Here is a 27,258-nt window from a genome sequence, read left to right as displayed (position 1 = left end):
GGCACGTAATCCTGCCGACTACGCCAAAGTTGACGCGCCCCCTGGGACATATTCCTTTTCAGGGGAATACCCGGAGCCGGATCAGATGGGAGTTGTAGTCGCCGAGTGGCAGTGACCCGGTCCGTGCCCAGGGTGTCAAGCTCAGTGTGTGTGGCAGTCCTACAGATGTTATAAAGTTCGTTATGTCGACTACGCCACCCGTTGGATTGCGGTCACTACGGCCGCCGCTGCAGCAGGGTCCGCTGAGGCTGATGGTGTTGGTGCAGCTTTAGGTAGTATAACCCCCAACGGGAGGGGTATGGCCTCAGGGGGTCAGGTGCAGAGGATGGGGGTTGTGGTGGTGCAGCGTAGATGATGATTAAAGACAGAGTCGGGTTGTGCAGTTAAGGGTGTTTGCTTACTGCAGATGTTCCGGTCACTCCAGCTTCAAGTGACCACCCGAGCCGTGCTGCGTCCACCAGGTCCTGGATTCGGCCAACCCCCAAACAAGTCCGGAGCGTGGCCCTGAGCTCTCTTTCTGTCCTTTCCTCTGGCCGTCCCCACCAGGGATCCACCTAGGTCCAGCTCCCTCGGGCCTTCTGTTGGGAGACCCTTGGCCTTGGGTTCCCTGACCCTCCACGTGGTTTGCCTTCGGGGTGGATGTGGTGGGTGGCCGTGGCAGATGCTGCCCACGGCCTCCGGTCTCTGGCTAGGGTGTGCTTTAGCCCCCACCAGTTTGGGATCCGGTACCCTGTTGCCGACTCTTCACCCGGGGATTGAATTTGGGTTCTCAGAGTCCTTTCTGTTTCCCCCTCTGGGTCTTTCTTTCTCTGCTCCACTCTCTCTCTGCAGGCTCATCTGGACCTCTCCTTCTGACTCTCTGACTCTGACAGACTGACCTTGATCTAAGATGGTTCCCACCTTATATACTCCCTCTATGTGTGAGCTCAGGTGACCAGCACCCAATGAGCTCCTAACTTTACCCAGGCTGCTCCCCCTATCTGCCCCTACACTACTTGGGATGTTCCACCCCCCTCCCACTCCAGCCAGGGACAGACACGGTCGTACCTGCACATTTCTAAGTGGGAGTACCGTCGGCCTGCCCCTCGGAAATGGGATGTGTGTAGTGCATGCAGCCTACCGAGCTCAGTTCCACACTCCATCCTTACCCGGGAGTGGAATACCACACCTCTGGCTGAGGTGCAATACTCCTGTAGCAGCCGAATCCTCAGGGTGCTACAGTAGCGGTGGCAGTGGGGTAATAGGGCTGGGGTTGATGTCAGCTTATAATGCCAGCTGACATCAAGCCCAGGTTAGTAATGGAGAGGCGTCTATAAGACACCCCCATTACTAACCCCATAGTCAAAGTTAAAAAAAAAAACACAACACCCAGAATAAAGTCCTTTAATTGAAATAAACACACAATTCTTTATTGTTCTAAATTAAACTATACTTACCGTCACGCCCATTCCAGCTGAAGCCAACGATCTCCTGCAATAAAAGAAAAATAATAAAGCAACCTCATCCTTACCTTTCCATGGTTCCCAGGACAGCTTCAGCTCTGCTACATCGAGATGACAGGCTGGACCGCAGCAGAACGCTGCAATCCAGCCTGTCATCCCGCAGACACTGAGAAGCGCAGGCATGCTTGCGCTCCTCAGTGTCTCTCTGTGACGGCATCCAGATGAGCCGAGGTCATGTCCAATGAACTCAGCTCACCTCATGCACGTCACTGACAGCGTGGGAGAATTCTCCTGCACTCAGCGCTTCAGCGTGAGAATTTTCCCACACTGTCAGTGACGTGCATGAGGTGAGCTGAGTTCATTGGACATGACCTCACCTCATTCACGTCACTGACAGCGTGGGAAAATTCTCACGCTGAAGCGCTGAGTGCAGGAGAATTTTCCCACGCAGTCAGTGACGTGCATGAGGTGAGCTGAGCTCATTGGACATGAACTCGGCTCATCTGGTTGCCGTCACAGCGAGACACTGAGGAGCACAAGCATGCCTGCGCTTCTCAGTGACTGCCGCATGGCAAGCTGGATGGCAGCGTTCTGCTGCGGTCCAGCCTGTCATCTCGATGTAGCAGAGCTGAAGCTGTCGTGGGAACCATGGAAAGGTAAGGATGAGGTTGCTTTATTATTTTTCTTTTATTGCAGGAGATCGTTGGCTTCAGCTGGAATGGGGGTGATGGTAAGTATAGTTTAATTTAGAACAATAAAGAATTGTGTGTTTATTTCAATTAAAGGACTTTTTTCTGGGTGTTGTGTTTTTTTTAAATACTTTACTAGAAATTCATGGTGGTCATGTCTAATATTGGCGTGACCCCATGAATTTCGGGCTTAGGGCCAGCTGATAATACCAAGCTGGCCTTAACCCCTTTATTACCCAGTGAGCCACCGCACCAGGGCCCTGGATGAGTTGGGTACAGCGCCAGAAGATGGCGCTTCTATGAACGCGCCATTTTCCGGGGTGGCTGCGGACTGCAATTTGCAGCGGGTGGGGCCCAGAAAGCTTGGGCCTCCCTGTGCTGCGGATTCCAGCCCCCAGCTGCCTAGTTGTACCTGGCTGGACACAAAAATAGGGCGAAGCCCCACGTTTTTTTTTTTTTTAATTATTTCATGAAATTCATGAAATAATTAAGAAAAAAAGGGCTTCCCTATATTGTTGTGTCCGGCCAGGTACAAATAGGCAGCTGGTGGTTGGGCGCAGCCCGTTCCTGCCTGCTGTACCTGGCTGGACACAAATATAGGGCGAAGCCCCACATCAATTTTTTTTTAATTATTTCATGAATTTCATGAAATAATTAAAAAAAAAAATACGTGGGGCTTCGCTCTATTTTTGTGTCCAGCCAGGTATAACTAGGCAGCTGGGGGATGGAATCTGCAGCGCAGGGAGGCCCAAGCTTTCTGCCCCCCCCCTGGTGCAAATTGCAGTCCGCAGCCACCCCGGAAAATGGCGCGTTCATAGAAGCTGGATGCTGTACCTGGCTGGCATACAAAAATATGGCAAAGCCCACGTCAAAATTTTTGGGAAAAATTAATTAAAAAATAAATAATAATTTAGGGACTGCATCTTTATTAACTCCTCAAATGTCATTTAGTGTTAAAATAAAGGATTTATTTAAAAAAAAATTGGCGTGGGATCCCCCATAATTTTAGGCTCTAGCGGAGGTTAAGCAGACGGCTGGGGCAGATGTTTGAAGCCTGGGAAGTGGGTAATACCCACGGAGCTTCCCAGACTACTAATATCAGCCCCCAGCTGAATACCTAGCCTTTACTAGCTATTAAAATGGGGGATCCCCCCCAAAAAATGACGTGGGGTACCCCCTATTTAATAGCTAGCAAAGGCTAGGCAGACAGCTGGGGGCTGATATTAATAGCACAGGAAGGGTGCCATGAATATTGGCCCCCTCCCAGGCTAGAAACACCAGCCGTCAGCCGCCCCAGAAATGGCGCATCCATAGGATGCGCCAACTCTGGCACTTAGCCTCGCTCTTCCACGCTGCCCTGGTGCGGTGGCAGGGGGTAATAGGGCTGGGGTTCATGTCAGCGCCAGCTGCCATGAAGCCCAGGTTAGTAATGATGGGCGTCTATAAGACACCCCCATTACTAACCTACAAAGTGTTAAAAAGAAAAAACACACTACACCCAGAAAAAAATAATTTATTTGAAATAAAACACACAATTTTATTTAATTCTTAGTTTACTAAAAAAAAATAGTTACCTGTCCACGTTCCTGCGCTGATCTCCCATGCACAGCTGTCACATCTGGAGATGGTGACAGCTGTGCATGGCTGCTGTAAGCTCACACTGCCGGGAACACGTCCGCTCCCAGCAGCGGGAGCCACTGACTGAGGTCACCGGAGTGCGTTCAGGCAGCGCAGCTCCGGAGACCTCCTTTACGGCACTGCTGTACCGTGGGAATTTCTCACGATACAGCAGGGCCGTAAAGGAGCTAACCGGAGCAGCGCTGCCTGAACTCCGGCGAACCCGCTTATGCAATGACGGGGCTGCTTTACGGCCCCATCATTCTAGCGGCGGCAGCGGTTACATTCTATGTGGCTGCTCTAAACTGGAGATCATCGTGGGACACTCGTGGACTACTACGGAGGGGTAAGGATAAGGTTGTGGTTTATTATTTTATATTTTATTACAGGAGATTGATGGCTTCGGGGAATTAGGTGTCTAGGTGAGTATAGGTGTAGTTTTTTATTTTTTAGTTTATTTTAGGTGGCGATCGGCGGGGACAGGTAATGTATGAACTAATTTATTGTAGGCAACCACTGGCCACCAATGACATGTATTTAAAATTTATTGGGGACACAGTAGGGCAATTTAAATAGCAGGATCAGGCTGATGGGAACTACTGCTCCCATGGAGCTGATCCTGCTGGCACGAGTGGACCGGGGACAGACATAGGCCGATGGGAGTAGTAGTGTCACATCGGCCTATGTCTGCCTGCACGCACACACCCGCAGACATCGCACAGACACCGCACACACTCGCAGACATCGCACAGACACCGCACACACTCGCAGACATCGCACAGACACCGCACACACTCGCAGACATCGCACAGACACCGCAGACATCGCACAGACACCGCGCACACCCGCACACATTGCACAGACACCGCACACACCCGCAGACATCGCACACACCCGCAGACATCGCACAGACACCCCGCACACACTCGCAGACACACGCACAGACACCCCGCACACACTCGCAGACACACGCACAGACACCCACACACACCAATCATGACAGGCTGATCGTCTGGGAGGTGACGCTGTGCGGCCAGCCAATCACTGTAATGCCCACAACCAACATGGCTGCGGCATTACAGTAACTGGCTGGCAATCCCTGCATGTTCATTGGCTCTGTAAAGAGCGCCAAACATGCAGGGCGGAGACCCGAGCTCCCGCCCGAGTAACCCGTAAATGCTCGGTGCTCGCCGAACATCCCGAGCGTGATGCTCGGGCGAGTACCGAGCAGTGTCGAGCATGTTCACTCAACACTAATAGCTATGCATTAATGCTTATAATAAAGGCACAGCTTTTTCCTATACATGAGCAAGTACACAGTGATTATTCAAATAGCTTTTCAGTGTCTGTGTAGTCAGTAACTTCTGTGTTGCTGCATTTTACACATTTAATAATCACATTAAAGCACAATTAATAATCCCTGCAACAGCCACTAAAGTGGAAATGTATTATGGTATGCAATCAATCATATCAATGGCTGCCTATATAACCAAACTGTGAGATAATGCAAAGGAAGAGCAGGTAAACAAAATGGGTACATTTTGTCTTGGTAATATTCAATGACATTCTGAGGACCTGTTTCATACCACCAATTATAAGGCTATATTCACATAGTGTTTTACCATAGATTCAGTGGCTCAGTTAGAACTTATAGCCAAAGCCATCAAAATGGGAATCGACTATATTCGCTGATGGGGCCATTGATTATTATGATGCAGATGGAATCACAGTGTAATCTTTGGGACATAATTTTTGCCCATATACGCTGTGAAGAATATGGCAGATATAATTTCATGCCAATCGACTGTATCATATCCATGTGAAGCTCAGACAGGACACCTGGCTTAGAAGGTGGTCCAGCTTCAACAGCTCCAAGTGAAAAAGCTCACACCCTCAGCAGCCTAGCTGGTATGAGGGCCATTCTGGCAGGATGAACCACTGCTGGGAGCCCAAGCTGCTTAAGTGCTTGAAAGAATTCCCCCAGAAGTACAGTAGCCATAATTTAATAAGGAGTTATGGAGTTATCGTATGTCCTAGCCGTATACTAGTTACATTTTTGAGATCTTGGGAATGGGTCAAACGCTTGCCGAGATCTCGATCCGTTCTAGCAACCCAGGGTGGGGAGATATGTAGAATGGTTAGTAGAAGCAAGGTAGCGAATCCATGTTTGGTCTCCCAGCGTAACAGGGTCCCAACTGAATCTGATGGTGCTCAAACCGCTGTCCCATAACCTTCTGTAGAAGTTATTATCAATCATAGGTTTTGGAGTTTCAGCTTCCAGAGCCAGGGGGAGGGAAACTAGAACCAACCCAGGGGAGGGAAACTGGGACTATCCCAGGGGCAAGAAAGGGAGTGACCGACAAAGGAGTTAAGTGCTCGTGCAAGGCTGTGGCCCACTGTTCACTTCTAAGGGAGGTCATGCTGTGTATCTTGTTCGAAGAAACCAGAAACAGTTGGCACCCCACACCACACATGTGGTTTCCAGCACCAAGGCCTGACATCAAACCATTTGGCTTATACAGTGGTGTGGATAAGTGTTTTCCCCCTTCCTGATTTCTTATTCTTTTGCATTTTGTCACACATAAATATTTCAGAGACAAAAAAGAAGGAAGGTTGACAGCATTTACTATGATGGACACTTGTTCAAAGTTCCAAGGAACCTACTTGGAGGATTAACAGCATAGAGGTAAACAAACAGCGCCAAGTTCATGGTGATGCAATTCAAAAGTTGAAGTCTATTAGGCCATCATACAATGTTTCGACCTGTCATAGGTCTTTATCAAGTATACACAGAAACATACAGAGCAGCTTTATATACTGTGGCTGACACACATGCACCAATCACCACAAAAGCCAAACCCACTCATTTAAAATACAATATTAAAAAAAAACATCAATGCAGGGCATATAATCCCTCACAGCAATACACATTAGCAATACACTGTATGATAAAAAGATGCAAAATAATTCCCATATTCAATATTATACCAGTTGCTTATAAAAGAACATTAAAATAGTACACAAATCCATTAATGGCTGATGATGTGTTTTTGGTGTGGAAAGGTAATTTTGTTGAACTTTTTTCCTTCCAAAATGAGATCAATCAGATTTTTCCAGAATTGCAGTTCACGTTGACTCATTCTACGACTCTGTTACAGTTCCTTGACACCATGGTAAATAAGGATAATGGTAACTTAAAAACTGACATATTTGTCAAAAGTACAGATCGGAAAAGTTTGTTGCATTTTGATCACCCACGTAAAATGGTTAGTTCTCTCCCTTGGAGTCAATTGATCAGAGTTTAGGAGGATAGCATCAGGTGAGGAGAAAGTAGATGAGAGACTGGAAGAAATGTGCCAGAATTTCATATCCACGAGTTACCCTGATAGGGATATCCATGTGTATAAAGATATGGCACTAAAATTGAGAAGTGACCATTTACTAGCGGGGACCCGTATCAAACAGACGGCGAAAAGAATTCCCTTTGTATCAACATATTGCCCAGCTAGTGGACGGCTCGCAGGTATTTTGAATAGACATTGGCCCTTGCTACATGGTGGTTTACCTTTAATATCAGATTTTATTTCCCTTTCTGTCATATAGATGGGGTCGTAATTTGAAAAATCGTTTAGTTAAATCAGATTTCAGCACATCTAAGTTATCATTGCAAATGACACTTAGCACTCTAAGGTTGGGAAATTTCGCCTGGCTGGGTTGTGCATGCTTGTAGCAACATGATCAAGGGGGACTCATTCAATCATCCCCATACCGGAAAGAGATATCCATGTAAAGAGAAATATACGATCCATCGAGCTTTGTTGTATACATGATTCTATTCCCTTGTGGGTTAGTATATGTGGGGGAGACCACTATGGAAATCAGAACTTGCTTAAGTAAACACAAAGGCACCATCAGGACTGGGCTTACCGATTTGCCTGTTCTCAGACATTCGGTAAACCAACTGAGGTTTAGAGTCATTGACAGTGTCCGCGTACAGAGAAGAGGTGGTGATAGGCAGAAGATGTTGAAAATAAAGGAATTGCGGTGGATTTTTGAGTTGGGGTCTTTGCAACCGAAGGTTTGAATATTAAATACAATCTACATAATAGCCTGCCTTAAACCAAACCCCCCTCTGGTTGTTGCTGTCATTAGAATGTTTTTTACACTCTCTTTTTGTTTTTGTATTTATAGTTGCTTACCCTTTGCAGGAATTAATTGGAATGAAGCAAGGTGTGGGGACCAAGCATGAAAAACACCACTGGATAGAGATGATCTATATGTGATTTAAATGTTATGAACATGTATTGGTTTAAACATTAACCCCTTTCTGACATGAGATGTATACGCTGACATATCCATTTTTTACCAGCTGCACGGGCCACAAAGCATCCCACACTGAAGACACATGGATGACATCTGTGTATCATCAGTGTGACACATACCAACGCCTGGGAATCAGTGTACAGTTAGCGCTGTTCCCAAGCGTCGGGTGCTGAACGCTGCCCTCATCATTGTCCTCTGCTTGCGCTGTGATCAGCGCAAGCAAGGAACAATGTTGGCAATAGTATTCTGCACCCGCAGTGTCCATGTGTAAAAATAAGAATAAAATAATAAAATTCTTATACTCACCTGTCCGGAAATGTCCCTCGCTGTAATCCACCTGACTGCTCACGCTCAGGAGCAGGGGAGAATGACTCTCTCCAGCGAGTGGCCCCTGCACTGAGAGGAGCTCACTGAGTGACAGGACACTGCTCAGTGAGCTCAGCGGAGGGCCGAGGCCGCTCACTGTAGCTGCTCATTCTCCCCAGCTCCTCATGTGTGAGCTGTCACATGGATTACAGTGGAGGACATCTCCTGACAGGTGAGTATTAGGATTTTATTATTTTATTCTTACTTTTACACATGGACACTGTGGGAGCAGAATCCTACTAACAACAGGGGACAATGATGAGGGCAGCATTCAGCACCTGGCGCTTGGGAACAGCGCTAACTGTAGCGCTGATTCCCAAGTGCCATTATGCGTGACCTGATGCGGCACACGGCTGCCACACGTGTGCTACACAGGTACACACAGACATCTCCGGGATCTGGGGTTCATCTGAATCACATCACTCTGAGATTTAGATGGAAACCCCGATATATGTGCTCAGCGTAAAGTGCAGGATAAATGTGATCCAAAATGTTACGTAAAATGTTCCCAACAGAAGCTTCAACTCAATCCACAAAAAAAAGAAAGTCCCCACTCAGGTCCGTCATCTGTTATCAGAAATAAAGGGGCTTCCACATCACTGTTAGCACAAAGGCTCTGGAAAAGCACCATGGCTCATCGCTCTCCAAAAGAAATTGAGCAAATTCTTCACTCCCAAATCCAAATGACCCCTCCCTTCTGAGCTTCAGTGTGTGCCTAAACAACAGTTAGAGTCCACGTTTGGTTTTCCTGTACGATAAGAACCTGCCTAATTTATGGGTGCATGTCTCTAGAAGAATGAACTGGGCACAATGTACTGGTCACTACAATTTAACTGTCACTACAACGGCAGTTTGCAATTTTCACTCAGCAACATCCGTGGCTGCTTCTTTCTGGAAAAGACCCATGGAGTCAAAATCGTCACTACACCTGTAGATAAATTCCCAAAGGGGTATAATTTCCAAAATGGGGTCACTTGAACTTGAGGGGGATTGTGTTATTCTAGCACTTAGGGGCTCTGTATATGGAGTCCATATACTATTCTAGAAAAATCTGCACTCCAAGAGGACTGTGCATCAAAAGTAGTTTTCGACCACATGTGGGGTATCGGCGTACATAGGAAAAATTGCACAACAAATTTTGGGGTCAATTTTCTCCTGATACCCCTTTGAAAATAAAAAATTTGGAGCTAGAAAACATTTTTGTGGGAAAAATGGGATAATTTTATTTTCACGGTTACAAATTATAAACTTCTGTGAAGCACTTGGAATATCAAGGTGCTCACCACACATCTAGATAAGTTCCCTGAGGGGTTTAGTTTCCAAAATGGTGTCACTTGTGAGGGGATTCCACTGTTTATGCATATTAGGGACTCCCCAAACGTGACATGGCGTCTGCTAATTATTCAAGGAAATTTTACATTCAAAAAGTCAGATGGCACTTTTTCTCTTCCGAGCCATGCCGTGCGCCCAAACTGTGTTTTTTCCCCACATATGAGGTATCAGCATGCTCAGGAGAATTTGCACAACACATTTTGGAGTTCTTTTTTTCCTGTTACCCTTGCAAAAATCAAAAAAATTGGGTCTAAATTAAAATTTTTGTGAAAAAAAGTTAAATGTTCATGGTTTTGTTCCACATTCCAAAAAATTCCTGTGAAGCATCTGAAGGGTTAATAAACTTTTTGAATGTGGTTTTGAGCACCTTGATGGGTGCAGTTTTTAGAATTGTGTCACTTTTGGATATTTTCTGTCATAAAAGCATAAAAACATAAATTAACTGTGGTTTATCACATCTTTGGGAGTTCAATTTCCCTAGCCACACAAAGTCCTGATTACTGCCACACCTGTTCTTCATCAAGAAAACACTTAAATGGAACCTGTAAGACAAAGTGAAATAGACCAAGAGATCCTCAAAAACTAGACATTATGCTGCAATCCAAAGAAATTCAGGAACAAATGATAAACAAAGTAATTGAGATCTATCAGTCTGGAAAAGGTTATAAAGCCATTTCTAAAGCTTTGGGACACCAGCGAACTACAGTGAGATCCATTATCCACAAATTGTGAAAACATGGAACAGTGGTGAACCTTCCAAGCAGTGGCCGGCCTACCAAAATTCCCCCAAGAGCGCAGCAACCACTCATCCAAGAGGTCAAAAAAGACGGCACAACAACATCCAAAGAACTGCAGGCCTCACTTGCCTCAGTTAAGGTCAGTGTTCATTACTCCACCATAAGAAAGACACTGGGCAAAAATGCCACTGCTGAGCACAAAGAACAAAAAGGCTTGTATCATTTTGCCAGAAAACATCTTCATGATCGCCAAGACTTTTGGGAGAATACTCTGTGGACTAATGAGACAAAAGTTGAACCTTTTTTGTCCCATTACATCTGGCGTAGAGGTAACACAGCTGTAGCGCATTGGCCGGTGCTCCTGCAAGGTGTTCCCCTTCTCCCTCCATGAAGAGACGCTGGCTTACTCACTGCCTGAGCTCTCGGCGTGGTCCCCTCTCCCTGTCCTCTGTTGTAGTGCGCACCAAAGTTCCTAATGGCGCGCCTAGTGAGCGTTCCCTTGCTCCTAAAGGGGCAGTGCGCTCATATACTAAATGCCCTCAGTTTGTAGTTGAGAGACATTTAGTATAATTGGGCACCTGCAAGAAGGCTCCCTGCGTATATCTGGGATGCATCTTGTATAAAAGGCTCCCCCTCCCTTAGGGAGTCGCCGAAGCAACAGTTTTCATTAGTATGTAGTCTCCCCTACTAGTGAGTTGTTAGGTCCTCTGGCCCCGGTGTGGCCAGTGTCCTGAAGCTGAATCCCTGGTCCCAGTGTGGACAGGTCCTGAGCCAGTGCCTGAACATTGTCCGTGTTACTGGTGTGGCCAGTCCTGTTCCCAAAATCCACTGGTCCCGGTGTGGTCAGTATGTGAATGTTTCCCTATCCGAATATCCTATGTATCCAGACTGCTACCACCTATATCTGAAGTACCGGTCTGAGTCTCCGTGTCAGTAAACGTTCTGCAGTGATCCTGAACTGAACCTATTAGTCTGAATGGAGTCCTAGTCTGTGTCAGCTAACCTGACCCCTGTTGTCAGTTGCTGTCGTGGCAGCATCTACTTAGGAGTTGTACCTGGTAGCTACCTGCAGCTCAGCCTGTATTCACCATCTGAAGTGTCAGTGAACACCAGGTAGCCGCTTAGCTATGCCCCTACCTAGGCAGACCCGGCCCTGTGGCACAGTAGATCCATTAAACAACATGCGCCACCGGTGGGCGTAACAACGGCATTTCAGAAAATGAACATCATACAAAAAAGTAAAATATGGTGGTGGTAGTGTAATAGTCTGGGGCTGTTTTGCTACTTTAGGACCTGGAAGACTTGCTGTGGGTAATGGAACAATGAATTCTGCTGCCTACCAAAATAATCCTGAAGGAGAATATCCAGCCATCTACTTGTGACCTCAAGCTGAAGCGCACTTGGGTTATGCAGCAGGACAATGATCCAAAACACACCAGCAAGTCCACCTCTGAATGACTGAAGAAAAACAAAATTAAGACTTTGGAGTGGTCTAGTCATAGCCCTGACCTTAATTCGATTGAGATGCTCGGAAACCCTCCAATGTGGCTGAATTACAACAATATTGCAATGATGAGTGGCCAAAAATTCCTCCAGAGCGTTATAAAAGACTCATTGCCAGTTATCACAAATGCTTGATTGCAGTTGTTGCTGTTAAGTGTGGCCCAACCAATTATTAGGTTAAGTGGGTAATCACTCTTTCACAAAGTGCCCTGTAGGTTTGGATTTACTTTTCCCTTAATAATAAAGACCTTAACTTAAAAACTGCATTTTATGTTTATTTGTGTTATCTTTAACTAATATTTCAATTTGTTTTGTGATTTGAAACATTTAAGTGTGGCAAACATGCAAAAGAATAAGAAATCCAGAAGGGGGCAAACACTTTTCACACCACTGTACTTATTGTACTACTACCTGTATTTGCATATCTGACCACTGTAAATGGATATCCATTGTGTATATAGAGTTTTAGTGTGCCCTTATGGAGAGTAAATACCTAATTTAATCTTGGTCTGCTCTTTTATCTCAATCCACACGTCCGTGTTCTCGGTTTAACGTCACATGCTATCAGGGCTGGTTTCTGGCCTGATGTAATCCCATTAACGGACTGGGCTTATATCCAATGAGGAACTAGTGGCAGTCCTACTGGGCTGCCAAGGCTCTGTTTCACTGGTGCTAGTGAAAGGGGTCTTTCAGCCTGTCAGGGTTGTGAGCGAGTGTTGTGCTACGCCAGCAGTTGCCTCTTTGTGCCTGTGTGGACACGGGGAGTCTGTGTAAAACTGTTCCACGCTGACATTACGTATCCCCAGGAGATACGGAACGTCATGTTGGTGAAAGTGTCACAGCTGTGTCAGAAGTGACAGACAGTCGCCCTGCAGTTGGTTGCAGGAGATCTTTTCGTTTGGCATTACAGACAACTTCTTAGATCTGTCTCACTCTAGGACCCAGTGGCTACCTCCCTCCTGCTAATTTACACCCAGGCTTGGGTGTTTAAATACTTTCTGTTTGCTATAGGGATGTGCCAGTGATATTCAGATGTACCCTTGTGAAGACTTGGAGCTATTGTAGTCTGTTTACTTCCTCTCTGGTGCTAAGAGGACGTGTGGCATATCTCTCTGAAGTTGGCTCAAGCTAAGTTAATTTCCCCCGTGTTTGTCACCCTTGTCTTTAGTTGTTAGTAGTGGACCATGGTTTGTCTCATAAGTATGTGGCTTCCCATCTGCACAATTACTGTGTATATCTCCTGACTGTTTGGCTTTTAATATTGTATTTGTCTGTGATGCTATGTGGCTTCTCATCTGCATGTTTCTCACCTCCATTCTTTGATGGTAAAATACACTTGTTTTTATCTGTCCATTTGTATTTGTCTATTTCCTGAAGGCCTTTTAGCCTCTGTCCCCTCCTGTGTTTCTGCTACTCCCTGCGGCCCCTCTCTCCTGCTCATAACTGGGCCAGTCCATGTGCAGTTAAGCCTTATAAATTCAGAGACCCAGGTCTGTCAATGACCGTGGTCTGTCTCATAAGTATGCCAGAAATGAGCCAGAAGTGACCAGAAAGTAAGAGTAACTATTTACTAATTGTGCTTAGCTGCTCTTTCTTACTCACACTTAAACTTTCACCATGCTTACATATACCCTTATAGTTTTTGCTCCACTCTTATTCGCTATCCCCAAGCGCCAGCACCCTCAAACCAAATAAACATTTCTCCTACCCTCTCACTTCCCCACCTGACCTTATCTGGAGACCTGCTCCTCAACTTCAGATCTGTCCTACTCAAACATAAAACAACTGACCACTCTCCTTCTCCCACCTGCTCTCCCTCTCTCTGCTTCTTCTCACTGCTGGCGACATATCTCCGAATCATGGACCCCCACAGCTTACGCCCTCCCCTAACTCCCCCTCCTATCACTCCAAACCAAATACAAACTACCGCAATCTCTCCTACGTTAAACCTTGACGCCCACCCCCCTGCTCCCTCTGTCTGGAGCATGCTGGAACGCCCACTCTGTCTGCAACAAGCTACATGTTATTCACAACCTCTTCTGACTTGCACTTAATTCACACTCCTCGTCCTGGTAACAGACATGGTGGAGGAGTGGGTCTTCTCCTTTCTACCAACTGCACCTTTAACCCAATCCCACCTCAACCTTCCCTCATCCTCCCGTCTTTTGAAGTCCACTCTGTCCACATTTACTCTCCCTCCAACCTCCAAGTGGCAGTCATATACAGACCTCCAGGCCCGATCATTCTCTTTATTGACCAATTCCCCACCTGGCTTCTTCACTTTCTCTCTGCTGACATTCCCACCCACATCATGGGCGATTTCAACATCCCCACTAACACACACCAGTCAGCAGCCTCCAAACTTCTGTCGCTCCCTTCATCTTTTGGACTTATTCAGTGGTCCTCTTCACACAGACGGACATACACTGGACCTTATCTTCACCTGACTCTGCTCCCTATCCAACTTCTCATTCTTACCCCTCCCCCTATCTGAGCACCATCTACTCACTTTCTCATCCCTGTCCTCCTCCCCTGTCACCCATGTCCAGCAACTATCACACCTACGCACTCTTTGATTCTATTTTACCACTGACATCCATATCTTCACTTCACGATACAGACAGCACCACTGCTTTCTACAATGCCACTCTCACATGAGCTATTGACTTTGTCGCCCCTCTTTTGTATGGCAGAGTGCGACGAATCAATAGACAACCCTGGCACAATAACCTCACTAAAAAGCTTCGGCAAGCGTCTAGGGTTGCAGAGCGGTGCTGGAAGAAAACACATTCGCAAGATGACTTCACTGCATTCAAACAAGCAACACTCGCATTCAAATCAGCCCTCACCTCTGTTAAACAGGTCTACTTCACAACCCTCATGTAACATCCCTGGCAGCGTGCTGGCATGGCTTACCACCTCCCACCATGCAAGACCACCAACTTACCTATCAGTCCAGGCTGTACACTTTGCTCCAGTACTTGCTGTGTGCATGTCCCTTGTTTGATTGCTTAGGGTGGCAGCGCGGTTACTGCCTGATTCTTAAAAGTTACAGTGTGCGCAGTCCTAATGCATCCCCATCCTATTGCTGTGAGTCGCTGGATACTTAAACCCCCTCCACCCAGTAGGAGGTGCCTGAGCAACACTTTCTTTCAGTGTGTTCTGTGCAATTGAGTTGCCAGGTCCTGTCCTGTATCTTATCTGTTTCCGCCACCCTGGGGGCTGTATACCCAGGCCTGTTACCTGTATCTGTGACTTCTAGTCTGTTCCGCCACCCTGGGGGCTGTATACCCAGGCCCATTACCTGTATCTGTGACTTCTAGTCTGTTTACATCACCCTGCGGGCTGAGTTCCCAGGCTCGTTCCTGTATCTTGTTCCGGGTTCAGTACCTGTCTGAACTGTGTCCTAGCCCGTTACCTGTTTGACTCTATGTCCGTACCTGCCCTTTTCCTGCAGTGTCTGAACCTGCACCTAACTCCAACTCGTTGTCTCTGTACTTCTGTTTGTGAGTTTTGTGTCCACTCGCTACTTCATTGTAAGTACCTTGTGTGTATCTGGTTCTGCTTGTCCCGTCTCCCTGCCTCTGTATCTACCTGCTGTGTTGTAACTATCTTCCTGTGTTTCCCAGTCTGTTCCATGTGAACAGAGCCCTGTCCTGTCTGCCTGCGCCTTCTGCTCTGCGGTTTCGCTCTGCTCTGCTTGTCCACTGCACCTGCGGTTTCGCTCTGCTCTGCTTGTCCACCTCACCTGCCATTTCGCTCTGCTCTGCTTGTCCACCGCACCTGCGGTTTCGCTCTGCTCTGCTTGTCCAACCGCACCTGCGGTTTCGCTCTGCTCTACTTGTCCACCGCACCTGCGGTTTCGCTCTGCTCTGCTTGTCCACCACACCTGTGGTTTTGCTCTGCTCTGCTTGTCCACCGCACCTGCGGTTTTGCTCTGCTCTACTTGTCCACCGCACCTGCGGTTTCGCTCTGCTCTGCCTGTCCTCCGCACTAGCGGTTTCGTTCTGCTCTGCTTGTCCTCCGCACCTGCGGTTTCGCTCTGCTCTGCTTGTCCTCCGCACCTGCGGTTTCATTCTGCTCTGCTTGTCCTCCGCACCTGCAGTTTCGCTCTGCTCTGCTTGTCGTCCGCACCTGCGGTTTCGCTCTGCTCTGCTTGTCCTCCGCACCTGCGGTTTCGCTCTGCTTAGCTTGTCCTCTGTGCCTGCGGTTCTGTTCTGCTTGTCCACCGCACCTGCGGCTCTGTTCCTGTATCCCAGTCTGTACTGGTCCCTATCCAGCCTGCGTTCCTACCTGCCAGTATCTGCCTGTCTGCATACCAGCTGTGCCTGCCAGTACCGGCCTGTCTGCATGCCAGCCGTGCCTGCCAGTACCCGTCTGTCTGCATACCAGCCGTGCCTGCCCGTTCCTACATTCCCCGGTGTGTGTCAACAGCTGTGACCGGGGTCTGACCTGGAGTAGCACCTGGGCCACCTCCCACATCCCTCCTCAGACCACGGAGTCGATTAAGCCGCCGTGTGTTCGTGGTCAGATCTGGCGAGGCCCCTAGTCACGACCCTCCAGGCACTCCTTGGTTTGTGGCCCAGTGGGACCACTAACCATGCACACGCCAGTCAGTCCGGGCGTGAGTGTAACAGCTCGTATCTTCCTTATCCTACAACCCAAAACAACTATTCAGCACTTTTAACTCCCTCCTCCGCCCTCCACTGCCCCCTTCCGACCACCCTCATCACTGCTGAAGACTTTAACACACACTTCAAAAACAAGATTGACCAAACAATGCAAGCCTTCGTTGTCCGAACACCACAACCCCTTAGTTTTCCAGACCATTGCTCTTCCCCCATAACCTCCCTCTCTAACATTACTGAAGGCGGGCTTACGCGCCTCATCTCCGAATCAAACCTCACCATGTGTGCTCTCAACCTCATCCCATCCCACCTCCTCCCCAAACTCACCCCCATACTCATCACAGCCCTAACCCATCTCTTCAACCTATTACTAACTTCTGGTACCTTCCCCTCTGCCCTCAAAAATGCCACACTCACGCCCATCCTCAAAAAGCCATCCCTCGACCCAACTGCTTTGTCTAGCTATCGCCCCATATTGCTGCTCCCATTCGCCTCCAAACTCCTTGAGCAACATGTTCACGCTGAACTTTCCTCTCACTCCTCATCTATCTCTCTCTTCGATAACCAACAATCTGGCTTCCGTCCCTACCATTCCACCCAAACTGCCCTTACCAAAATTACTAATGACTTACTTACAGCCAAAGCTAACAGACAATTCTCCATACTCCTCCTTCTAGACCTTGGCCTTTGACACAGTCGATTACTGCCTTCTACTACAGATTCTTTCTTCTTTTGGTGTCAAATACCTTGCCCTATCCTGGATCTCCTCATAGCTTTCCAATCGCACATTTAGAATCTCCCACTCCAACACTATCTCCTCATCCTGCCCTCTCTCTGTTGGAGTCCCTCAAGGCTCCGTCCAAGGACCCCCTACTCTTCTCCATCTATACCCTTGGCCTGGGATAACTCATAAAGTCCAATGGTTTCCAGTACCACCTGTATGCCGATGACACCCAGGTCTATCTCTCTGGCCCAGATGTCACCTCTCTGCTGTCCAGAATCCCAGCGTGTCTATCAGCCATATCCCCCTTCTTCTCCTCTCACTTCCTCAAACTCAATGTGGACAAATCTGAACTCATCATATTTCCTTCATCTTGTGTATCTTTCCCATCTGTTCTATCACAATAAATGACATCACTCTTTCCACTTTACCAGAAATCCGCTGCCTCGGTGTAACCATAGACTCTACTCTATCCTTCAAATTACATATCCAAGCCCTCGCCTCCTCCTATCACCTCCAGCTCAAACATATTTCCAGAATCCGTCCTTTCCTCAACCCTCAATCTACTAAACTGCTTGTGCATCATCTCCCGCCTTGACTACAGCAACATCCTCCTCTGTGGCCTACCTGCTAACACTCTTGCACCTCTCCAGTCTGTCCTTAACTCTGCCGCCTGACTAGTTCATCTCTTTCCTCGCTACTCCTTTGCTACCCCCCTCAAAAAATCTTTTCACTGGCTCCCAATTGCCCAGCGTATCCAGTTCAAACTTCTAACACTGACCTACAAAGCCATCCTTAACCTTTCTCCTCCGTATATCTCTGAACTAATCTCCCAATATATTCCCTCACATACACTCAGGTCCACCCAAGACCACCTACTCTACTCCACACTTATTCGTTCCTAACCCAATCGCCTCCAAGACTTCTCCCAAATATTCCCCATCCTCTGGAATTCTGTGCCTCAACACGTCCAATTATCCACCACATTCGGATCCTTCAGACGGAACCTGGAAACCCACCTCAAGAAAGCTTACAACCTGCAATGACCAAGCTGCCTCCTCAACACCACTGGAGCTGCTGCCTTACCAACAGCAGACCTGCGCCTCACCACCACCAGAGCTCTGCAACCCCCTAACCCACTGTCTCCTTCCCATTATCCTGTAGAATGTAAGCCCGAAAGGGCAGGGTCCTCTTCCCACTGTACCAGTCTATCATTGTTTATTTGTTACTGTAAGTGATATCTGTATTTTGTATCTAACCCATTCTCATGTTCAGCCCCATGGAATCAATGGTGCTATATAAATAAATAATAATAATAATAATAATCCCTCCTTTTCCTATCCAAGGCCCAGCTCTAGGAAAATACAGGCTTTAGGTTCCTGTGTGGCGATTGGTGAGGAACCAATATAGGGATGATAGGGGAGACAGGGTGATATCAGATCAGCCTAGGAGGTCTCCACTCCTCCTTTCCCTAGTGTCTGGGCTCCCTTCCCCTCATGTTGCACTTAGTCTTTCCCACACCCTGCGTGACATTAAGTAGGGAGACCATACCATGTGATCCCCCCTCCGCAGATGTATTAGTGATGTCAGGTGGGGCTGCGAGGTGTGGTTCTTCACATACACCTACTGGGGGCGGCCACCAAGACTTAGTTGACTACATCTTTCTGCCCGCCTCAACTAGGCATATATGGACAAAAATGATATCCAAAAAAGCACACTGTGACTCCGTCAGTATCAATATAGTCAATGGACCCATCATTGCACACATCCGAATCCCGTTTTGCTGGGCTTCGGACGTAAGCTACGATGGAGCCACTGAATGTCTCCTAAAACTCTATGTAAACTTAGCCTAAATCTCATAAAATATACATTTTACCATCCAGCAAATATGCTATAACCCAGAAAATTAGTTTATGAAAGTATTTTGCTAAACAATAGGAATAATGCCACTTTTTACAGCAGTTCTATTTTTTGGCACTACACACGCTGAGTCGCTATAAGCCTGGAATCACACAGTATTGTGCTGTGCTGCACAATATTTCTTTGAAACTATGACAGTAAATGGATGACATTTTAAACAACTAGCTAAAAATGAAAGGCTTTTTAGGCTGGACAGTATCTCATGCAATGTTTTCCCCAAATATAGTGATGTGCTGCAATAACGTTTATAGCTAGAGGTGTTGTGTCTTGTATGTTATGAGACAGGTACAGAAATAAAATTATATCTATGAGAGGTAGGATAACCGTGCAATTACACATGAAATCTGTTATACCTGAGATTATTCAGAAAAACTGTGGCTATCAAAGAAAGTCTCTACTTTATGCTATAAATGAGTTTTAGATTTTTATTAATTGGTACACCTAACAGACTATAAAGCAAACAGGTGTATCACAATTCTATCAGTGGGTCACACAGAAAGCTCTGTGAATATCAATGTGGCATATCCATAGGCAGATTATGAGGCAATCTGGGCTACTCATTATAATGTTTTGTGTGGGTCACTGGCGGAGGCAGGGGCGGGTTGGGCAGGGGGACCGCACTGTACCTTGTTGACGCTGGCCCAGCCACATCATAGGGAGGCAGACACGCCCCCTGCACTGCACGCTGTGTGCTGCGTCTCCAGAACTGACATCACACAGCGCGCCTGCAGCTGCTTCACTTCATCCTGCCTGCGAGGAGCTTCTGCATCAGACCTAGTGGATGGCGGTAAATATGAGGTCAGGGCAGGATGTCTGGAGTGAGGAGGGGGCTGCAGGACTGCTGCTCACCTGATAAGTGCACACAGGATTATATACTGTCAGTTCGGCTGTGGTGGCTCTGCTGGGGCTCAGTGTGAGTTATTGCTGCAGATCAGGTAGCGCTGTCAGTGCCAGGTCATCGGCTCCAGCAGTCGACAGATCTGCAGGAAAATTCAGAGTCCTGCAATAAATCACACTGAGCCCCAGCAGAGCGACCACAGACATCGCATAAAGGATTTACATACTATACTGTTCCATATATAATATGTGAGGTCCTGTAGGCAGGTCCAGGTGTGATCAGTACAGTGTATATCCCTGTACATAATATACCACATCTAATATACAGATTACTGTATGGTATACTGTGGTACAGACATCAGATGGTATATAACAATGTGTATAGTATATAACATCTAATGTCTGTATCACAGTATATCATACTAGTTATTGAACCCGTTCTATGCCCAGGTGGCGAGCATTTTTCTTGGTACATTTCGGGCGCCATTTTTTTTTATGACACTGTGTCTGCGAATTTGAATATACAGTGTCTTCAATAAAATGGTGTCGGATAGTGTGGCAAGCGCTGACTCCGGCACCATACTCCCCCCCATCCTGGTATATGGTTCCCCAACCAAATCCTCATCCTGGTATATGCCCCCCATCCTGATCTTCCATCCTGGTATATGCTCCCCCATCCTGGTATATGCTCCCCCATCCCGGTGTATGCTCTCTCATCCTGGCATATGCTCCGCCATACTGGTCCCCCATCCTGGTACATACTCCCCCCATCCTGGTTTATGGTCCCCTTATCCGGGTCCACCATCCTGGTATATCATCCCCCAACCAGATCCCCACCCTGGTATATGCTCCCCCATCCTGGTATATGATTCTACATCCAGGTATCCCATCCTGGTATATGCTCCTCCATTCTGGTATATGCTCCTCCATCCTGCTTGCTCTGCTGTTCTTCCATCCATACAAAAAAAAAAAAAAAAAACACTCCGACTCACCTCTTCCCCTCTTTCTTGCAGTGTGTCCTCAATCTCTGGCGAGGCTGGAGAGGAGTGGTGCACAATCTCCGGCGCCATTTTGTTGAAGACAAATTTGCACACAGTGTCAACAAAATGGAGCCGGAGATCGAGGTATGTGTCCTAATGGCACCGGAGATAGCGGTATGCGGTCAGCTCTTAGGCATACCGCGATCTCCGGCATCACAATTCTTTATCCTCGTCCATCCTCCCTCTCACCTGTAACATCTGATGTGCTATTCTGTCTCTGGCCAAACTGCGCAGGCACATTGCGTGCGCAGTCTATAGAGGATTCGGAAAAATGGACACATCTCTGATTATATTATAGATAGCAGTCATGTATTCTCATATTGACTGTACAGGGCCGTACCTAGGGGAAGAGGAGGGGAATGTGACCTGGGTACAGCCGTCAGGGGGGCGCCTTCGGGCCACTGCATGTGGTGGTCAGAGGTGTCTCCCAGGCAGCTGCATTTTGCCGCCTCCAGAGTAGGATTCGACCATTCTCTGAGCTGGCTGTGGAACCGACAGTCAATCAGAGAAGGGAGCTATGTACAGGGTCATATTGTATATAAGAAGCTATGTGCGTGCTCATATTGTATACAGGGGGATATGTGCAGGCTCATATTATATATAAGGAGGCATGTGCGGGCTCATATTGTATATATGGGCTATATGCAGGCTCATATTGTATATAAGGAGCTATGTGCAGGCTCATACTTTATATAGGAGGCTATGTGCAGGCTCATATTGTTTCTAAGAAGCTATGTAGGGGCTCATGCTGTATGTAGGTGACAGTGTGTGTGCTCATACTGTATCTAGGGAGCAATGCGGTGGTTCATACTATATATAGGAGGTTATTTGGGGGCTCATACTGTATGTAGGGGCTGAGTGTGGGCTCATACTGTATATAGGGTGCTGTGTGAGGGCTTATACTGTATATAGGGTGCTGTGTGTGGGCTCATACTGTAGATAGGGAGCTATGTTGGGCTCATACTATATTTAGGAAGCTATTTGGGGGCTCATACTGTATATAGGGAGATATGTGGGGGCTCATACTGTATATAGGAGGCTATTTGGGGGGCTCACACTGTGTGTAGGGGACTGTGTGGGGCTTATACTGTGCATAGGGAGTTATGTGGGGGCTCATACTGTATATAGGGGGATGTCAGCATACTTAATTCTGCTCAATATTAAGTCATACAATTAATATTTTTTTTTATTATTTTGTTAATATTAATATTGAGCAGATTTAATTTCAGCCTATTGGCTCGGCCTCAACAACAGTCATGGTCTCTCATGTGGCCCCTCGGGAACATTAATCTCCCACTCTGCTCTACTATATATAGCGCTATGTTATGTATAGGGTTATACATAATGGAAAAAAAATTCCATAATTTTCCGTCTATAGATGTGATCAGAACATCTGTGTGCTACTCACATGACCTATCACATGATCTATCAGAGAGGATTATGTGACATGTCACGTGATACATCGAGTACCTGGGGGGGCCCACACCTTCTAAACTGCCCGGGGCCCTGGCTACTCTTAATCCAACCCTGAGCATAGAATTTCAGATATAATTACCAGAGTTTGGTTGTTTAGTTAACTTCTAATCTACTGACATATGGATACATTTAGTTTGTAGTGAAAATCCTCTTTATGCTGGGTTAACACACTGTGATTTTGCAACAAATTAAAAAAAAGACAAAACAGAACAACAATCGCAATGTGCAGGAATTAGGATTTATCTTCATTTGAATTATATGGAGAAGCTTAAATAATGACATTCAAGACCATCATTCCCCCTTCGTCAAGCTCTAAATTTTGCTCTGCCGTTTCCAATCAGTATGCTGAGTTTAAATGGACATATAACCAGCTTTTGCAATACACACTGCATATAATATAAAAAGATCTCTTAAGTCTGATGAGGTTGAGATATACTTACTTTGAAAACCCATGTGAGAATGGGTGTATCATTTTTGTTTAAATGTTCCCTCCTGAAATTAAAATTAGTTTTTGATGAGTACAACAACAGATGGACTCATGAAATGCTAATCTTAAATTCAGGATTATATGGCTATTCTAACATGAATTCTGAAAGTAAATGCACCAAGCTAATCAGGTCTAAGAGACCTGGCTAATAACATGCAGTTTGTATCGTGAAATCAGGTGACAATCGCCAGCGCATTAATGTCTGCTAACAACAGTCATGCATGTTAGTAGGAAATCAACAAAAAAGTGAAATAAGAAAACAAGTCAAATAAATAAGTCAATAAATAAGCAACATCTTTACAGTAATTCTGAAAAGCTAATTCAATGGTGACAAAATATGGCTTTGTTTACAGTTGTCACTCTTGCCAAAATGGCCAGAAACAGAGATTAAATGTTAAATGGTTTGTCTGTTTAGAAAATAAACAATGATCAACAATTTGGCAATGCTTAAGGTTAATTAAGCGATACCCTTTGACGATTTGATGTTCCAACAGCTACAGCATTGGCTCCCTGCTGCTCCCACAATTTTTTGTTGACAGGGCTACAGCAGTTGCCTTATTTTTTTTTTTTATTAAACGATCCATTTAATAACTCTGTTAGTAAGTAAATCATATTTTATACTTAATTTATACTTTGTGTTTCTCATTAATATTGTAAGTTCACAGATGATTGGCTGTATTCTTAATAAACCAAATAAAAAAATCTTAAAAACATAAATCATCCATCTAATTATAATTTATTCAACAGCCAAACACTGCATCAAAACATTAAGCACCTATACTGTATATTTAGCACATTAAGACAAAAGGTTGTTCTATGGCATCTTACCATCATAATCCTTTTGGTCAGGGTTATAGACTAGACGACAGTTGTCCCGATCATCTGGGACACCATCATAGTCATCATCTGAATCACAGGCATCTCCTCTTCCATCTTTATCATGATCTGCTTGGTTTGCATTAGGTATATAAGGACAGTTATCCAAATTGTTCTGGTAGCCATCTTCATCAATGTCTTCATTGTCATCACATTGGTCTCCCACAAGATCATTGTCCACATCAGTCTAAAATTAAATAGTCATTACAGTAAAAGTACAGCTGAGTACATAACAAGGAGCTGGTGTGAAATGCCACAGATCACCTGGAAAACTCCTGAATGACAGAGGGACTGCAATCAGGGCCGGCTCCAGATTTTCGTGGGCCATTCATCACCATATCACCATTCATGATGCACAGATACAGCGGAGAAATATAGGTATACAACACAGGGCCCAGGCTGTCCCCTCATCCTTCACATATACAAACACACACACACGGAACGCACACATGCGCACACACAGGTGCACACATGGTACGCAGAGATGCATGCACACATGGTATGAAGGCATGCACGCACACACAGTACGCAGATATGCATGCACACACATGCAAGCCAATGTCCTATCCACTGACGACGACGCTGAAGCGGTGAAACATGTTGGGGGGACATGTGCTAGTATAAACTACATACCTATTCTGCCACGAATGGTGGCTTCCTATGAGGCCATCAAAACAAACATATGAGTGATTATATTAGAAAGTTTAGGCAGATCAGGGATGTTTTTTAATACCCAGTGAGCATTTTAATTGTATATTTAATAAAAGTTACATTTTAAAGTCTTTAGTAATGGGCATTATATGGAGTTTCCCCATTTGGTAAATATTGCATAAGCATCCCTCCGGGCTATTTATATTCCTCTTGTTGGTATTTGGAATCACACACACGGTACGCAGACATGCAAGCACACACACTGTATACAGACATGCACAGACACGGTACGCAGACATGCACACACACACACAGTACGCAGACATGCGCGCACACACGGTACGCAGATATGCACACAAACGGTATGCAGACATGCACACACACACGGTACCCAGACACACACACACATGGTACACAGACATGCACACACATGGTACGCAGACACACACATACACACACACACCGTACGCAGATATGCACACACACACGGTACGCAGACATGCACACACACACGGTACGCAGACATGCACACACATGGTACGCAGACATGCACGCAGACATGCACGCAGGGTATGCAGACATATATGCACATACACAGTACGCAGACATGCACACAGTACGCAGACATGCACACACACACGCACAGGGTTGCTGAACGGAGATGGAAAAGGTCCCACTCTAATGAGCACTTCTTCGCATTCAAACAAGCCCTCACTACTTTCAGGTTCACACTCACTGCAGCAAAACAAACATACTTCTCATCTCTCAAATTCTCCCTGCCTCACAACCCTAAACAGCTATTCAGTACTTTCAATTCTCTCCTCCGTCCCCCAGCTCCCCCTCCCTATCCACTCATCTCAGCTGAAGACTTTACCTCATTCTTCAAGCAGAAGACTGACAACATAGGGCAAAGCTTTTACTCTAAGTCCCCACAGTCCCTCCTCACAACTACTCAACTCTCCTCCTCCAAAACCAGCTTCTCCGCCATCACGGAAGATCAACTTTCCTCTTTACTCTCCAAGTCACATCTTACTACCTGTGAACTTGACCCAATCCCATCCCACCTCACCCCTAACCTTATTGCCGTCTTCCTCCCAAACCTAACCCACCTTTTCAACCTGTCACTAACTGGTGTCTTCCCCTCATGCTTCAAACAGACCTCGATCACACCCATCCTCAAAAAGCCATCCCTTGACTCATACTCTCTGTCTAGCTATCGCCCCATATCACTTCTCCCCTATGCCCCTAAAACTACTGGAATAACATGTCCATCTTGAATTGTCCTTCTACCTATCCTCCTGCTCCCTCTTTGACTGCCTCCAATCTGGCTTCAGACCACATCATTCTACTGAAGCTGCCCTGACTAAAGTCACCAATGACCTACTAACTGCCAAATCCAAGCGACACTACCCTGTCCTTCTCCTTCTGGAACAGTCATCTGCCTTTGACACAGTAGACCACTCCCTCTTACTACAGACTCTCTCATCTCTCAGCATCACAGACTTGGCCCTATCTTGGATCTCCTCATACCTGACAGAGAGGACATTTAGTGTCTCCCACTCACACACCACCTCATCATCTCACCCACTATCTGTCAGTGTCCCCCAAGGCTCAGTTCTAGGACTCCTGCTCCTCTCCATCTACACCTTCGGCCTTGGACAGCTCATAGAGTCTCACGGCTTTCAGTATCACCTCTATGCCGATGACACAGATCTTTATCTCCAGACATGATATCACCTCCCTATTAACCAGAAACTGACAATGTCTGTCCGCTATTTCATCTTTCTTCTCTGCTTGATTCCTACAACTTTACATGGATAAAACTGAATTCATCATCTTTCCACGATCTCGCTCAACCCCTCCACCTGACCTATCTATCAAAGTCAATGGCTGTCAACTCTCCCCAGTCCCGCAAGCTCGCTGCCTCGGGGTAAACCTGGACTCCGATCTCTTCTTCAAACCACATATCCAAGCCCTTTCCACTTCCTGTCGACTCCAACTCAAAAATATTTCCCAGATCCGCACATTCCTCAAACATAAATTTAATTAAATGGAGATTTCTGAAGCATAACAGTTATATGTGCTTAGCACAAAAGTAAGTTGGAATGCAAGGCATTCAGAGAGAGACATGCGAGGCTCTGAATTTCACATTGAACGTTCTTGCTCAAACGAAAGCTTCTGGGTATGAATAACTGCCATTGACTTTCACAATTTTCAAGTATTCAGCCTGGAGGAACAGTTCTGATTAACTCTACATTCCACGGATTGAACTAAACTACTAAATGGGAAAGTTTTCCACACTATAACTGTCATCACATACATTATATTATATATATAAATATATATACAGTACAGACCAAAAGTTTGGACACACCTTCTCATTTAAAGATTTTTCTGTATTTTCATGACTTTGAAAATTGTACATTCACACTGAAGGCATCAAAACTATGAATTAACACATGTGGAATTATATACTTAGCAAAAAAGTGTGAAACAACTGAAAATATGTCTTATATTCTAGGTTCTTCAAAGTAGCCACCTTTTGCTTTGAAGACTGCTTTGCACACTCTTGGCATTCTCTTGATGAACTTCAAGAGGTAGTCACCGGAAATG

At 46.1% G+C, this 27,258-nt stretch overlaps 1 protein-coding gene across 3 annotated transcripts in view; it reads right to left on the bottom strand.

The window, feature by feature from the left end:
* Positions 1 to 27,258, bottom strand: part of THBS2 (thrombospondin 2) — a 1,066,666-nt gene that overhangs the window by 250,617 nt on the left and 788,791 nt on the right. For all 3 annotated transcript variants that reach the window (XM_073671497.1, XM_073671496.1, XM_073671498.1), the window contains one exon: positions 23,947 to 24,181. In XM_073671497.1, coding sequence (XP_073527598.1) covers positions 23,947 to 24,181 — 235 coding nt within the window. The remainder of the gene's footprint in view (positions 1 to 23,946; positions 24,182 to 27,258) is intronic.

This window comes from Phyllobates terribilis, unplaced genomic scaffold, assembly GCF_046119375.1.
Source record: "Phyllobates terribilis strain yellow unplaced genomic scaffold, ASM4611937v1 Scaffold_3__8_contigs__length_932513732, whole genome shotgun sequence".
Lineage (NCBI taxonomy): Eukaryota > Metazoa > Chordata > Amphibia > Anura > Dendrobatidae > Phyllobates > Phyllobates terribilis.
This window is presented reverse-complemented; position numbering and strand designations above follow the sequence as displayed.